This window comes from Entelurus aequoreus, linkage group LG27 (assembly GCF_033978785.1).
Source record: "Entelurus aequoreus isolate RoL-2023_Sb linkage group LG27, RoL_Eaeq_v1.1, whole genome shotgun sequence".
NCBI lineage: Eukaryota > Metazoa > Chordata > Actinopteri > Syngnathiformes > Syngnathidae > Entelurus > Entelurus aequoreus.
Window position 1 is genome coordinate 11,987,300 of NC_084757.1, and position 17,258 is coordinate 12,004,557.

The 17,258-nt window shown below is 42.1% G+C and overlaps 1 protein-coding gene across 7 annotated transcripts in view; it reads left to right on the forward strand.

The window, feature by feature from the left end:
* dnm3a (dynamin 3a) overlaps nt 1–17,258 on the forward strand; it is a 57,559-nt gene that overhangs the window by 13,611 nt on the left and 26,690 nt on the right. For 6 of the 7 annotated variants that reach the window (XM_062038855.1, XM_062038851.1, XM_062038856.1 and 3 more), the window contains exons 4-16: nt 2,138–2,287; nt 2,367–2,570; nt 2,641–2,739; nt 8,338–8,498; nt 8,561–8,703; nt 8,781–8,916; nt 11,556–11,623; nt 11,701–11,839; nt 11,909–11,995; nt 12,093–12,163; nt 12,236–12,296; nt 14,000–14,026; nt 14,414–14,518. In XM_062038855.1, the coding sequence (XP_061894839.1) occupies nt 2,138–2,287; nt 2,367–2,570; nt 2,641–2,739; nt 8,338–8,498; nt 8,561–8,703; nt 8,781–8,916; nt 11,556–11,623; nt 11,701–11,839; nt 11,909–11,995; nt 12,093–12,163; nt 12,236–12,296; nt 14,000–14,026; nt 14,414–14,518 (1,451 nt within the window). The remainder of the gene's footprint in view (nt 1–2,137; nt 2,288–2,366; nt 2,571–2,640; nt 2,740–8,337; nt 8,499–8,560; nt 8,704–8,780; nt 8,917–11,555; nt 11,624–11,700; nt 11,840–11,908; nt 11,996–12,092; nt 12,164–12,235; nt 12,297–13,999; nt 14,027–14,413; nt 14,519–17,258) is intronic. The other variant, XM_062038853.1, reaches the window with a different exon arrangement.

Sequence of the window (17,258 nt, forward strand, 5' to 3'; positions counted from 1 at the left end):
ACTCTTTTGTCAAAGAAAACTTTTGTTTTTATACGGCAACCACACAATATATGCAATATTTTTTCCACATAAAACATTTTAAAGTGAAATTTTTGAAGTAATGGGAGCCATGAATAGGTCAATAATTCATTATAACATAGATTTGTTATTTTTTTAACAATGGCAAAAAAAAGATTAGATTTCATCTCATTTCGCTTTTTTAAATGTTTTTTTTAATTTTTGCAATACTATCAATTTTGCAATTTTTGCAGAATGTGTGGCGGGCCGGTAAACAATTAGCTGCGGGCCGCAAATGGCCCCCGGGCCGCACTTTGGACACCCCTGAGTTAGAACTATACGCTACTTTGTGTGAGAAATGGCAGAAGCGTTGTGTGCATGTGCATGTACGAGCCAGTCTGCCCCACAACAAGAGGATAGAGGAAAGGAAGAAAGAAACTTATTGACGCTCTTTGGGTAAATCTCTACTATATGTGGAGATTGATGTCACTTTTTGGAAGAATGTCACAAATTGGTAAAATTCCGAACAGTTCGTTTCAAAAGGAATTATTAAAAGGGAAGATTGTTTTATAATTATCGCCACCATACCTCCATAGTTTGATTTCAAGTTTTCGGGACTTACGCAGATCGCAAATACACAAAAATAGGTACGAAAAGTTGGTTTTGCATAGAATGTCCCCTTCAACTATTGGCTCATCTGTTAGACCATCTATGTTTATGGACAGGACTTCATGTCTTTCCCAGTGTTTCCCATAAATCTGTTAGTGGCAGCGCAGGAATTAAGTAATGGTGTTATTATATTGTCAAATTTGCATAATTGGCCATGACATACAGTGCAGGCCAAAAGTTTGGACACACCTTTTCATTCAAAGCGTTTTCTTTATTTTCATGACTATTTACATTGTACTGTATGTCACTGAAGGCATCAAAACTTTGAATGAACACATGTGGAGTTATGTACTTAACAAAAAAAGGCGAAATAACTGAAAACATGTTTTCTATTCTAGTTTCTTCAAAATAGCCACACTTTGCTCTGATTACTGTGTTGCACACTCCTGGCATTCTCTCGGTGAGCTTCAAAAGGTGACTACCTTTTGAAGTTTTCACTTCACAAGTGCCATAGTTTTGATGCCTTCAGTGACAATCTACAATGTAAATAGTCATTAGAATAAAGAAAACACATTGAAATGAGGTGTGTCCAAACTTTTGGCCTGTACTGTCCTTGTTGAAGTAAGTGCGTTTAAAAACATGTGGAGCAAAACAAACATGTTCATAATGACAACTCTGTTTTTATTTTTTTAATGTTTTAAATGTCAAAAAACAAAAACTGGTCGGCCCGTTGGTGCTTTTAGATGGGGGAGGGGCACAGGGCAGCACCCGATACGCCCAAAAGACGTTTCACTAGTTGTGAGCAACGGTGAACAAGTAGCGCCGAATCAATTTGTGGCCGGGCCACCGTAAAACATTTTTTTTATAGGAAACACAGAATTCCTGATATGTGCCCAGCCAGGAGGGTCCAAAGTCTATACATGGAAGCAATTTGTGGCATGCAGCTTGATCTTTAATATATAATTCAACACAACCTGCAACACATTACCAACTAGGATCAGGCCCCCACTGAAAAGAATGTTTTGAGGGACAAAAATAGTAATGTGATGGGAAAGTATTTGTCAGCACAAAGCTGAAATGTTTGTTGTGTTTTCCCTCAATAGATTTTACTAGCTTCGCCGACAATATATTGCTTTTGCCTACCTAATTAAAAAGCAACATTTGGAGACCCCTGTTTATACGCCTTATGTCTGTTAATAGCGACAATTTTTGACCTCCAGCTCAAATGTTATTGACAATCTGTGTTAGTGGACAGGACAGTCACTCATGGTCTGCTGCTTTCAGAAAAAATTGACTGTTGGAACGTAGATAGTTGTTGATTTGCAGAACATGTCAAAAGCCTCCACTAGATGGCACAGTTGTAGGCGAACAGGAGAGAAAAGTAAGGGCTGTTTGGCCTTGCGTGCTCCAACATTCTCCTCTGACATGTTATCATTCTGTTCCCTCAATTATTAAACCACCAAAACAGTGTTCAACACGAGATACTCCTTGTATTAAAAAGTCTTTGCTCGGATGTGTTGTGTCTCCCTAGAGTACGGTGAATTTTTACACTGCCGGGGAAAGAAGTTCACAGATTTTGATGAGATCCGCCAGGAAATTGAGGTTGAGACTCACCGACTCACCGGATCCAATAAAGGCATCTCTCCCATCCCCATTAACCTGCGGATTTATTCCCCTAACGGTAGCTTATGTGCCTGCTCTTTATCTTAGCATATTCACTGTCAAGTCAAGTCTCTTTTATAACGTTTTGACATGCACAGTGCTCAACCTGACTCTCGTGGACCTGCCGGGCATCACCAAGGTGCCCGTGGGCGACCAGCCGCCGGACATCGAATACCAGATACGAGACATGATCATGCAGTACATCTCTAAGAAGAACTGCCTCATCCTGGCCGTGACGCCCGCCAACATGGACCTGGCCACCTCGGACGCGCTCAAACTGGCCAAAGACGTGGACCCGCTGGGTGAGTCGACTGCGTCTAAGCCTTTAAGTCAACCACAGCTTTTTAAGTCTCATTTCGCTGCACTTTTTAGGTCGGCGCACGATGGGAGTGATCACCAAGCTGGACCTGATGGATGAAGGAACAGATGCACGGGAAATACTTGAGAACAAGCTGCTTCCACTACGAAGAGGTAGGCGGGTGTTTACGCGTGATGAGATGAGGCCAGTGAAGCACAACCAGGTGCACCTCCTTCATGCTTCTTCCAAAAAGCTAATGCATTATCCACGGAAAAGCCCCTGAAGTCAGCCGCACATGAAACTGAGCTTTAGTCATGGAGCCTAATGCTGTTACACGTATTACTTTTTGTAAACAGCGGATTTTGTCATTCTCGCTTGACATTGTCAAATTCTTTTTCTCATAGGAAACCGTGTCAGGCTCAAACTGTTGCCTTTATATAAGCTTTAATAACTGCCTAAGCATTGTTTGATGCTCCAGCACCCCCCGCCACCACAAAAGGGACAAGCGGTAGAAAAGGGATTGATACATTTGATACTTACAAGTACATATACATACATACACTCATGCACATAATCATGTTTCGTTAAACATATATTAACGTTGTTGCTCTAGGGCAGGGGTCGGCAACCCGCGGCTCCGGAGCCGCATGCGGCTCCTTGACCACTCTGATGCGGCTCAGCTACATGCATGCCGACCCCCTCGATTTTCCCAGGAGACTTGTGGATGTCAGTGTCTCTCATAGACTACTCCCAGGGAAAAATAATCTATTAACACTCTAATTACTATATAAAGGGCGTGCCCTAATTGCACTACAGTAATTGTCCTCTATAGCATTTACTTACAGCGTGCCAGGCCAGCCACATGTTGTTTGTTGTTATTACTTGCTCACACAGGAGACAGCAAAGCATAGTTACTCATCAGCCACACAGCTTACACTGACGGTAGCCGTATCAAACAACTTCAACATTGTTACGTTACAAATATGCGCCACACTGTGAACCCACACCAAAAAAGAATGAAAAACACATTTCTGGAGAACATCCCACTGTAACACAACATAAACACAACACAACCATTACCCAGAATCCCATGCAGTCCTAACTCTTCCGGTCTACATTATACACCCCGCTACCACCAAATCCCCCCACACATCAACCCCCCCCCCCCCCCCCCCCCCTCTTCGTGGTTGGTTGAGCGGAAGAGTTAGGGCTGCATGGGATTCTGGGTATTGGTACCGTCAGTGTAAGATGTGTGGCTGCTGAGTTAGTAGCCTTGCTGTCTCTGACGTGAGCAAGCTAAAGCTGCATTCCACTTGTGGCCGAGCAGGTACACTGATTGGGCAGACTGTAGAGGGCACCAGATGCAGTGTCATCACACTCTGATATTCGGGAGTCTCTCGGGAAAAATGAGAGGGTTGGCAAGTGTGACGCAAGCGACATTCATTCAAAACTCGCGGGCTGCACTAACATCAAATTCCCACATTAAAGTGCGTGCCGGTGCGTGTGTCTGAGACCCCTGGTTAACATAGCACAAAGCATGTAAGCTTTGTATGCGGTGTTTTTCATTTTAAATTTTAAAAACATTTTTGTGGCTCCCATTACTTTCTTTAATGTGTGAAACTTGCCAAAATGGCTCTTTGAGTGGTAAAGGTTGCCGACCCCTGCTCTAGGGGAAACTGGGTAACACATGGCACACTGACAAAACTTAACCTATTGTTACTATAACAATCTACAAGGTTAATATAGGTTGCTTCTCTTTCTTCCCCCTCCGAATGCATCTGTAGTTATCATTACGTATATGTATTGTTGCATTTTAACTGTATTGTTGATAATAGAGGTAAATTATTGGTATTGTTCATTATCAACAGTGCTATTTCTATTGGTATTTGTATTGCTCCATTTGTAGTGTAATAATGCTCATTGTCATTTCTGTATTATTACTTATTTCGCTAACTGCTTCTTTGCTATCACTTTTACCATCATATTTGTACATATCCTATTTGCTGATGTTGCTCTGTTGTTATTGTTGTGTTTGCTGTTGTTGTTTTTGTCTCTCTGTCTTATCCCCCCTCTTGTCCTCACAATTTCCCCATGTGTCTTCCTTTTTTTCTCTTTCTATCCCCTGCTGCTCCGGCCCGGCTGCACCAAATAATAATATAAATCAATTTAATAAAGTCAAATACAAATAAGGCAACAAGAGAAGTATCCTACTCTTCTCTTTTGTAAAGTAAATCTGAACAGCCGATATGGGAATCTACATCAACTATATGATTTGCCTGAGAAGCTGGACAGAACAACAACAACAACAAAAAAGGGATTGATAGGCATTGTTTGAAGTAACATTTTAACTTTCTTAACGGTCTTACAAATATCATACTTTTTGGGCTATAGAGCGCACTAGTATTTAACCAAATTTTAGAAGAAATAAATATTTGTACATATATTAGTCGTACTGGACTGTAGGCCCCAGATATATACCGGTACAAAAGATTTTGTAAATATTTATTTGCATACCTTAACTGCTTCCAAGCGGTTCCTGTCACACGGCAGTAAAATGGCTGATCAAACAAAACAGAAATGATCATCTTTGACCCACGAGCTATGGAAGCCAGCTCTCCAATCAGCTAAACAGACTCAATAACTCCATAGTGACGTTTTGGATAATTTACAAAATTAAAACAATTTCGTATAATGGTTTCCCCAAACATAGAACCCAGGGTTTCCCACACATTCATTTATTTGTGGCGGCCCGCCACGAAAGAATTACGTCCGCCACAAATAAAAATTTAAAATAAATATATATATATATATATATATATATATATATATATATATATATATATATATATATATATATATATATATATATATATATATATATATATATATATATTGTCCTCTCCAGCTTCTCAGGCAAATCATATAGTTGATGTAGATGCCCATATCGGCTGTTCATATTTACTTTACAAAAGAGAAGTGTAGGATACTTCTCTTGTTGCCTTATTTGTATTTGACTTTATTAAATGTATTTATATTAGAAACACAACATGTGTATATAACAAAGGGTGCAAAGTCTGCATGCAGTAGGAAACACATGGTTAAGTGTAGGGAGTAAAACTGATGGCAGTCTAAAGTTCAAGATTTTTGGAGCTCTTTGTTCAGTGGATCAGATGTTTGATGAAGCTCTGTGTCTATCTACCACCACTACTGTTCTCTGTTTATTTGTTACTGACTGTGGCAGGACACCTCTGCCTCTGTTTCACTTTATGTTGCTGGTAAATAATATGGTTGTAGTAGTAGGCTAAAGTTAAATTATTTAGTATGCACTAATTAAAGGGGAAGAGCTTTGAGACATTTTAGCTTATATATTTTATAAGATATATTTTTTGTAAGAACCACAATTAATAAATATATTTCAGTGAATAACTTATTGTTCAAATCTGTATATAAATATGTACATAAAGTGTTGTAATTATATTGTAAAATGGATGGATGGATGGATGGACGTTTAAAACAAAACTGTTATTATTAATTAGTAAGTATACATTTTTTTAGCCTTTTTAGAGAAAATCAAATCATTGTAGTAAATTATGCAAATTACTCGATGATGTCATGGTGACCACGCCCATAGCCACGCCCCCACCGCCACAGGTATCTTGGCAGTTTATGGGAAACACTGGAACCTCATGTGTTTGTAACTCAATCTGTGCTTTTATTTTAATTTGAGTCCGACTGCAAAATAAACCACCATGGAACCAATGAAAGTTGTGAGTGACAGCCCTTTTATATAAAACGCTTGTTAATTAAAAAAAACGAACCGAAGCAAAGTGCGATGGCGTCGTCCCCCTGCTCATCAGTAAGTTAGTGTTTTTTAATGTTTATTTATCAATTTTATTAATCATTCATATGTATTTCACATTTTCCTGAATTTAAATTATTATTATTATTATTAAATTATTACTGTAAAGGTATTTGGTGTTCATATTTGTGGGTGTCTGGAACGGAATAATTAGATTTTTCTTACAGGCTTTTGGACCTTTTGGAAAGTATTACTAACGAAAAGTGATAGACCACTGTATTAGTCCTGAGCCTAAATGTAATTTTGAGAATTTGCAGCTGAGCGGGGAATTGACAAGCAAGTTGTAGGCCACAGTGTACCCGCTGCACCACATGTCCAGTATTTTGCTGTGTGAAGACCTCCTTGTTATTGCAAATATTAAAATAACACTACCATTTGTTTGTTCTGCGTTTGTGCTGTAAAAAATGTTTTGTCCATTACAGTTTTTAAGGTATTCTAAATACATTTTCTGTCATGCAGCCCCCTCACCCCCTTGTCAAAATCCCCCTAACTTGTCCCATTATTTTGTGCTGTTTTATGTCTATTATAGTTTCTTGTGTTACCATTTTATCATTCATAACCTGCCCCTCTTTGTCAAAATGTCCTCAAACCTGTCCCAAACGTTTGTGCTGTTATTGTTTTGTCTATTATAGTTTTTATTAGAGATGTCCGATAATGGCTTTTTTGCCGATATTGTCCAACTCTTAGTTACCGATTCCGATATCAACCGATATATACAGTCGTGGAATTAACACATCATTATGCCTAATTTTGTTGTGATGCCCCGCTGGATGCATTAAACAATGTAACAAGGTTTTCCAAAATAAATCAGCTGAAGTTATGGAAAAAAATGCCAACATGGCACTGCCATATTTATTATTGAAGTCATAAAGTGCTTTTTTTTTTTTAACGTGCCTCAAAACAGCAGCTTGGAATTTGGGACATGCTCTCCCTGAGAGAGCATGAGGACGTTGAGGTGGGCAGGGTTGGGGGGGCGGGTTGAGGTGGGGGGTAGCGGGGGGTGTATATATTGTAGCGTCCCGGAAGAGTTAGTGCTGCAAGGGGTTCTGGGTATTTGTTCTGTTGTGTTTATGTTGTGTTACGGTGCGGATGTTCTCCCGAAATGTGTTTGTCATTCTTGTTTGGTGTGGGTTCACAGTGTGGCGCATATTTGTAACAGTGTTAAAGTTGTTTATACGGCCACCCTCAGTGTGACCTGTATGGCTGTTGACTAAGTATGCCTTGCATTCACTTGTGTGTGTGTGAAAAAGCCGTAGATATTATGTGATTGGGCCGGCACGCAAAGGCAGTGCCTTTAAGGTTTATTGGCGCTCTGTACTTCTCCCTACGTCCGTGTACCACTACGTACAGCGGCGTTTTAAAAAGTCATACATTTTACTTTTAGAAACCGATACCGATAATTTCCGAAATTACATTTTAAAGCAATTATCGGCCGATAATATCGGCAGTCCGATATTATCGGACATCTCTAGTTTTTATGATATTGTTTTATAGTTTTTATGTTAATGTTTATACTTATGTTATGAACATGCAATTAACGTATTGTTATTCAAAACCAGCCCACAAACCATGTCAAAATCCCCCCAGACTTGTCCCATTTGTTTGTGCGGCAATTTTTTTTGTCGAACTATTATAGTTTTTTTTTTGTTAACGTTTTAAAATTCATACCCAGTCCCCGGTCCCCCACATGGTCAAAAGTTCCCAACACTTGTCACAATCGTTTGTGCTTCAAAAAACGTATGTGTAACTATTATAGTTTTGTTATTAATATGCAATGATAAGGGGGCCCAACTTCACACAGGTCCAAATATGCTGACAGTTGCTTTAAGATTATACAACCTGAAAAAAATGAAGTATCACATGCTAGTCACTTCCTCACACCGATCACATTCTCTTCCTTTTCCTCCCCAAGGTTATATCGGGCTGGTGAACCGCAGTCAGAAGGACATCAACGGGAAAAAGGATATAGAGGCAGCCCTGATTGCGGAGAAGAACTTCTTCCTGTCCCACCCGGCTTACAGAGACATGTGCGACAGAATGGGCACGCCGTATTTACAGAAGACCCTCAACCAGGTTACAGAAGCACATAGAGGTAACGTCGTGTGCGTTGTCGCTTCAACGGCGTTTGTTTGCAGCAACTGACAAAGCACATCTGGGAAAGTCTGCCTGCGCTGCACAGCCAGCTGCAGTGTCAGCTCGTGTCCATCAGTAAAGAAGTTGAAGAGTGTAAACTCTATGATAGCGACGACGCCATTGGCAGGACCAAAGCACTCATCAAGTCAGTCACTCGCTCTGCGGGTCTACGTTTATATGGTATTTTGCCTCACGCCACCTAATACGTCTTTGTCTTCACAGGCTCGTGCAGCACCTGGCTGGCAACGTAGAGAAGTTCATCGAGGGCTCAGCAGATGAAGTAGACACTGTGAACCTGTCAGGCGGTGCGAGGATCAACCGACTATTCCATGAGCGCTTCCCATATGAACTGCTAAAAGTACGTTTCCTGTTTTTCATCATGCATCGCGAACCTGCTGCATTTTGACTTAGCCACTACCCACAAATCCCCACTGACGCCCTGAGATTTACGGCTTCCTCCATTACAGGTTTTTTCCACTTTGCGGTGAACTTTGAAAAAACGTCTTAAAATGACAAAAATTGTAAAAGTAGATAGGTTATAATGATGACTCGACATTTATGTCAGCCACCTGGGGTCAGATATCGTTCAAAACCCACAGGGTACTTGCTTTTGGGTGATTATCCCTTAGAATATGGGTTTCCAATTCACTCTCATCATGGGCCACATCACAGTTATGTCTGCCTTTTTAAGAGGTCCGCTTTGAAACATTTACACTACCGTTCAAAAGTTTGGGGTCACATTGAAATGTCGTTATTTTTTAAGGAAAAGCACTGTACTTTTCAATGAAGATAACTTTAAACTAGTCTTAACTTTAAAGAAATACACTCTATACATTGCTAATGTGGTAAATGACTATTCTAGCTGCAAATGTCTGGTTTTTGGTGCAATATCTACATAGGTGTATAGATTAAAGATTAAAGTACCAATGATTGTCAGACACACACTAGATGTGGTGAAATTTGTCCTCTGCATTTGTCCCATCCCCTTGGGGAGCAGTGGGCAGCAGGGCCCATTTCCAGCAACTATCACTCCAGTGTTCTAATGGTACAATGTGTTTGCTCATTGGCTCAGAAGGCTAATTGATGATTAGAAAACCCTTGTGCAATCATGTTCACACATCTGAAAACAGTTTAGCTCGTTACAGAAGCTACAAAACTGACCTTCCTTTGAGCAGATTGAGTTTCTGGAGCATCACATTTGTGGGGTCAATTAAACGCTCAAAATGGCCAGAAAAAGAGAACTTTCATCTGAAACTCGACAGTCTATTCTTGTTCTTAGAAATTAATGCTATTACACAAAATTGTTTGGGTGACCCCAAACTTTTGAACGGTAGTGTATGATACGACCATATAAATGGAGAGTATAAGCACGTCATGTTTTTAAACAATTGCCAATCCATTTGATCATTATCATTGTTTACCTACAAACCTGCTTTGAAATCACAAGTCCAGGTGGCAAGCAAATAATACATTTCAGCTATTGTAGGATTTATTTGAAAAGGGGTTAACAATGACCAAAATAATTGGATACATTTTTGCATCTAATAATAAAATAATATTCCGTTAAGAATAACTGCAGCTACATGCAGTACATTTTTTTTCTGTCAAAATTGAAATACATTTAGCGAGAAAGATGAAGTGTCTTCTTATTGCCAAGCTTTCATAGTCCACATAACATGACGCGGCGAATCAGATGTGGCCCCCCGGCCTTGAGTTTGACACTTGTGCCTTAGTAGAGTTTGCAGATCCATCCATTTTCTAACGCTTGTCCCTTTTGGGGAAGCGGGGGTGCTGGAGCCTATCTCAGCTGCATTCGGGCGGAAGGCGGGGTACACCCTGGACAAGTCGCCACCTCATCGCAGGGCCAACACAGACGGACAACATTCACACTCCCATTCACACACTGGACACAAAATGAATTAATGTAGCATTCGTACACAAGGACATGGTTGGCACACAGAGGCATACCTGGCTCGACCTAATAGTTGAGACATCGAAAAATTTGCAAAAAGAGGGATTCGTAAATCCAGGTTCCACTGGTTGGGTTGTTACTTTCATTTCTATTGTGTAAGGCAGTGTTTTTCAACCACTGTGCCGCAGCACACTAGTGTGCCGTGAGATACAGTCTGGTGTGCCGTGGGAGATGATCTAATTTCACCTAATTGTGTTAAAAAAAATTTTTTGCAAACCGGTAATTATAGTCCGCAAATAATGTGCCGTTGTTGAGTGTCTGTATTGTCTAGAGCTCGGCAGAGTAACCGTGTAATACTCTTCCATATCAGTAGGTGGCAGCAGGTAGCTAATTGCTTTGTCGTCATCACAATATGCAGATGACAGCGGGAGGCAGCGTGCCGGTCAAAAGGTATCTAATGCTTAAACCAAAAATAAACAAAAGGTGAGTGCCACTAAGGAAAGGCATTGAAGTTTAGGGATGGCTATGCAGAATGAAACAAAAATTTAACTGGCTACAAAGTAAATAAAAACAGAATTCTGGACAACAGCAAAGACTTACAGACAAGACTTACATCCGTACATGACAAGGATAGTAAGAACTTAAATAGTCTGGATTGCTAAAACAAAGCAAGTGTGGGGAATAGCGCTCAGGGAAGAAATTAAACTGCTCCAGGAATATACCAACAAAACAGGAAAAGCCACCAAAAGACAAGAACTAAAACACTACACACAGGAAAACACCAAAAAACTCTAAATAAGTTGCGGCGTGATGTGACAGGTGGTGACAGTACTTTGAGACAAGAGGTTTGAATTCATATCCAACACTTGCGAGGACAACTTTTTACTGTCAATATCTGCTGAGTTTCATTTTTAATGTTTTCTGCGTGTGGTGTGCCTCCGCATTTTTTCAATGAAAAAACTGTGTCTTGGCAAAAAAAAGGTTGAAAAAGACTGGTGTAAGGTGGCAGTTATCTTTAAGTACTAGTGGAAGGAGCACGTGTTTTTCTCTTTCATTATATATTGCCTATATTGTTTCTGTGACAGATGAAGTGTGATGAGAGGAAGCTGCGGCAAGAGATCGCCTACGCCATCAGGAACATCCACGGTGTCAGGTGCTTGCATCCTTGATGGTTGCTGTTATTGTTTCCTGACTTTTTGTTGACGTCACTCTCCTCCCGGTGCACTACAGGACAGGTCTGTTCACCCCCGACATGGCTTTCCAGGCCATCGTGAAGAAGCAGATCTCACGGCTGAAAGGGCCATGTTTTGAATTTGTCGACATGGTCAGTAAAGAGCTCGCGGCCACCGTGTATGAGTGCATCAATAAGGTACATATCGGCACTAGCGCCGCCGTAAACAAGAAAACTTGGCCGGATTTAACAGACTTCTCCCTAAAGCTCAGCTCCTTTCCCAAACTGCGGGATGAAACGGAGCGAATTGTCGCCGCTGAAATTCGAGAACAAGAGAGCACATGCCGAGATCAGGTCAGTCACGCACATTCAGACTGGCACATTTGTTTTTTATTACCAGATAGCTCGACTTTGTTCCCCTCCGACTTAATGTACGTCTCTTCTTCCTCAGATCTCGCTGCTCATCGACATGCAGCTTGCTTACATTAACACCAAGCATGAAGATTTTATCGGCTTTGCTCAGTGAGTTGACGCTTTTGCAGCATATAAGTGCATTAAAACCCTGTGGAATGATACAAATGTTGTGTCCGTCAGTGCTCAGAACACGTTCAACCGAAGCGATAACAAGACTATCCCAGGCAGTCCAGCACAACAGGTGAGAATTGAGTTAACATACTTGCAGTATTTATTCCACCAGAGTTGCATGTTTTGATGGCTCAGTCGTCCCTCGCCACATTGCGCTTCAAATATTGCGGCTTCAACACATCGCAGAATTTTATATTATTTTAAAGCATATTCTACAATTCTACAGATAAACTGAAAGTGTCAATGCTATAGTATAGAGATGTCCGATAATGGCTTTTTTGCCTATATCCAATATTCTGATATTGTCCAACTCTTAATTACCGATATCAACCGATACCGATATATACAGTCGTGGAATTAACACATTATTATGCCTAATTTTGTTGTGATGCCCCGCTGGATGCATTAAACAATGTAACAAGGTTTTCCAAAATAAATCAACTCAAGTTATGGAAAAAAATGCCAACATGGCACTGCCATATTTATTATTGAAGTCACAAAGTGCATTATTTTTTTTAACATGCCTCAAAACAGCAGCTTGGAATTTGGGACATGCTCTCCCTGAGAGAGCATGAGGACGTTGAGGTGGGCAGGGTTGGGGGGGGGCGGGGTTGAGGTGGGGGGTAGCGGGGGGTGTATATATTGTAGCGTCCCGGAAGAGTTAGTGCTGCAAGGGGTTCTGGGTATTTGTTCTGTTGTGTTTATGTTGTGTTACGGTGCGGATGTTCTCCCGAAATGTGTTTGTCATTCTTGTTTGGTGTGGGTTCACAGTGTGGCGCATATTTGTAACAGTGTTAAAGTTGTTTATACGGTCACCCTCAGTGTGACCTGTATGGCTGTTGACCAAGTATGCTTTGCATTCACTTGTGTGTGTGAAAAGCCGTAGATATTATGTGACTGGGCCGGCACGCAAAGGCAGTGCCTTTAAGGTTTATTGGCCCTCTGTACTTCTCCCTACGTCCGTGTACACAGCGGCGTTTTAAAAAGTCATAAATTTTACTTTTTGAAATTGATACCGCTAATTTCCGATTTAACATTTTAAAGCATTTATCGGACGATAATATCGGGCATCCCTAATTTTAAAGCATATTCTACAATTCTACAGATTAACTGAAAGTGTCAATACTATCGTAGTATTATTGGTATCTAGATGAGACCAAACCAGTCAGCGCACTGTTCAGTATTGTGGCCACTGATTGGCTCAATCTTAGGCAGCATTACAATATAGATTAAAAGCCTGTGAAGGTGACTAATGGGTGTTGTTTCATGTCTAAATCGCTCTCATAATGTTGAAAAACGTTTTAAGAAGGTCATAAAAGTTTTTTTATGCTTGAGCTATTAAAATATTTATGATTCATAATGAAAGATTCCTACTTCATTTATTGCGGTCATGTTTGGAATCAATTGAAAACAATAAACGAGGGACAACTGTGCTATAACAATTAGTATTTGTCTTCAGAACATGTTTTAAATTACAAGATTAAGCTTTTCTGCCCTCTTACCATTTCACACACGCATCAGAATTAATGCGCCTCCGTAGCTGCACACGAAAGTAAGACTTTACTGAAGTGTTTCCAATGATGATTTCTTCTCGGCGTCTAACAGCAAACGGCACTTTCCACATGCTGCTTTTGAAACCGGGAGCTCTGGCGGATTCATTAAATTGTCTCCAGACTTTTTAATGGCGGTGTCACCTTTTTGTTATATGATCAGGATCAAGAGCCAAAAGTGTTGATGTGAGCCAGCACGTTATTTCTTGTGTTTTCCTTCCAGGGTGTGGCCCCTCCCTCCAGTCTAATAGTAGGATACCAATCTCTTTATGCCTCTACCGGACAAATGTGTGCACAGGATTCTGGGCCGGCATGACGGCTGCAATGGTGCACACTGACAAAAATGGCTTGTGCGGCTTCATTAATTGTTTGTTTTGTCATACGTGTACGCTACTAATGTTGGCCTTTCTTCCCTACTTTAGTTCTTTCTTCCATTTATTCATTGTCTCTTTCCACCTTGAACCTCCGAATGGACTTTAGTTTGTGTTTGGCGCCACAATCTGTCCTGGGAAATACCCGTTCTGATCTTTTTATTCTGTCAATTTTCACAACTTTTGCTGCATACGATCTGCTTTACCATCATAGTCCATATACTCTATATAGGCTTCTAAGTACTTCATGTTTGCTTATCGTGCAGGTTATACACAAAGGCTGGCTCACCATCACCAACGTTAGCATCATCGCCAAGGACTACTGGTTCGTTCTTACTGCGGAGAGCCTCTCCTGGTTCAAGGATAACGAGGTGTGTACTTCTTAGTAGTAAAAGAACAAGAGTAGTGCACTAGAATCCACCATGTTTTTATTAAAACAGCTCATTTTAAAACACGTTGCAACAGCATTGTAGTGGAGAGGAGGTATGTTCCGTCACATTTTGCCGGGCGGTCCTGGTGTCAGTGGGGCTGCCATCTGTCTGCCTGTCTGTGCCTGCTGTACAGGAGCAGAAGGTCTGCACAGCAAGTGTAGACAGGCAGACACACCACAACAGTCTGGTCGCAGCTGACGTCATGGGAAGATGTGCAGGGGGAAAAAAAGCAAGCACCTCAAGAGTATCAACACTTGTGATGCTTGGTTGAGAGACAGTGAAGACTGCATGTGTGGCTTATAGTCGCCACCATGCAAAACCTGTCAATTGCATTAGCAAGACCGGTGTGTTTTTTTCTTCTACCACCCGGGCTTGCCACTCGCATCCCCCATGTTCAATACTCCACCCCTTTTGGTCTCGCCTTCCATTCACTCTTCCCCTTACTCCCCCTCTTCTTCCTCCTCTGGGATTTCAGGCATTTGGAACGGCTCACTTTGACACAGCTGGAGTTGCCCCAATCCAAACAAAGACCAGCAAACACACACACACAAGCGCACACAGAGGACAGACTTGTATATACAGTATACAGTACACACACAGAGCTTGATGTAAACAAAGTGACATGCAAATAGCGCAGAAAAAATATACACTCATTTGGACGCACACATGGTTGCTTTCGAGATAAACACTGAGCGTTCCCAGACGCAGCAGCCCCCCGGGCATGCTTATAGATTCCTTGTCATCTTCTTACTTAGCCTTTACAACTTTCACACAAGCTGGCATGCAAGCGTTTAGGGATGGCGTCACCATAGCGTCCCTTGGAGGGTTTATCTGGGTTTAAGCGCGTGGGAGGCTTGAACGCGTTTTCAGTCATCCACTTTATTGCCGCGGATCAGATCTGTGACATTCCCATATGCGTCTGTGTGTGTGCGTGCGCACGCATACAGGCTAAGCGTCTGCTTCCTCTCTCGCGACTCTCACATTTCCGCCCACACTAACTCCACACACATTTTTTTTCTCTTCTACACTAGCTGCCTCCCCTCCAACTTTGATTTTATGTTCTATTTCTTTACCTCCCTTTTCCTCCCCCCTTTTCTCTCTCTCTGTGGTTGGCAGTCTCGCTGGGACTTTGCACATTCCTGGCTGGAAAAAGTGAAGCGTTGTCCAAACACCAGCTTCCAAGAGCTTGCCCAGAGAATTCCCACATGACCATTTCTCCCCACCTTTTCCATCCCTTGTTTCGCCACACTGCCCGCCTTTTTTTTTTTCCTGAATTACAACCCGTTTTTCCTCTCATCCCGTATCGCAGCGACCACTCTTATCTCCGCTTTGCACTGAGCAGATAGACATTCCTTCACCCTCCTCAGCCGACAGGCCTCCTGCAGCCCCTTCTTGAGGATAAACAGACGTCTGACTAATACATACACTTAATCTACACGCCTCTGTGTGTTTGTGTGTGTGCATGCAAGGCCTGTGCCCTATCTCACCTCCATTAGACACCGCCTCAGACACAACAGCACTGATGAATGATACCTCGCAAACGACCCTGACACCACCAGATTTAAGGCGCGCGCACACAAACACACGTCCAAAAGTAGAGCCAAGATGTCTGCAAACACAAGCGCTCATTATGTGGCCATGCAATAACACCCAACATGGGTGGCGGAATTTTACAGTGCAACAAGTACTGTGCACGTAAAACTACACAAACTACAAAATGTACACATATTTGCCGCTCATTGAGAGCATGCCCGCTCTCAGGTTGCCTTTCCGTGCACAGTCTAACCAATGTGCAGACTACTGTACACCACCAAGATCCTGAACAGGTAGTCTGAACACTGGGATGACGGAGCAGGAGCCAACTGACTCTGTGGCCTCTTCTCACCCGGGCTGCCTGATGGACGGCCTAGCGAAAAAACGTTTTCCCCTCCTTTCTGGTCCCGTCTCTCGTGCGTCTGACGTTCCACTCCTCAGGTCCCGGGATAGTATCCAGTCTTGACGTGGCACATCAACTCGTTGGGCTCACGAGTCCTCCCTGTGAGCTCGGGAAGCCATAAGGAAATAGAGAAAGGGAGAGCGAGCATTAGGGAGGAAGCGAGAAGCCTTATATGGCTTGACCGGGATCAACTTTTGGACCTTTCCAGCCTTCCTCGACCCATTTGCCGCATCTAACTCCTGTAAAATTAACCTCTCTCTCTCCTTCTCTATCCTTCCTTTTCCTCATCTCTACTTTCTGCCTCTCGGAGCACCCTATACTCCATCCAGTCTCCTCCCCCCTCACGTCTAAAACGATCCCAGATGTTGCTGTATGAGCGCCAATCGCTTTCTGTCATTTTTGTGTGTGTGTGTGTGTGTGTGCGCGCGCGCTCGGCCTCTGTTACAGGAAGTGGGCCTCTTTTGGGGGGAAAAAAGGAAAGAGCGACAAGAGGAAGAGAGTTGTAGGGTTCAGGGGAGCACAGGGGAAGACCAAATTGTTCTATGGGTGCATCTTGCTTGCACACACACAAACACACACACACACACAAACACACGCACACACCAAGAAAATGTTTGCAAGACATACTTTTCTTTTCCGTGTTAGTCACACGTCCTCCAAGACTACCTCATCAACAGCTGTACCTCTTAACGGCCTTTTGGAAGCCCCCCCCCCCCTTCCTTCTTTCCCCTGAAGGTTACAGAA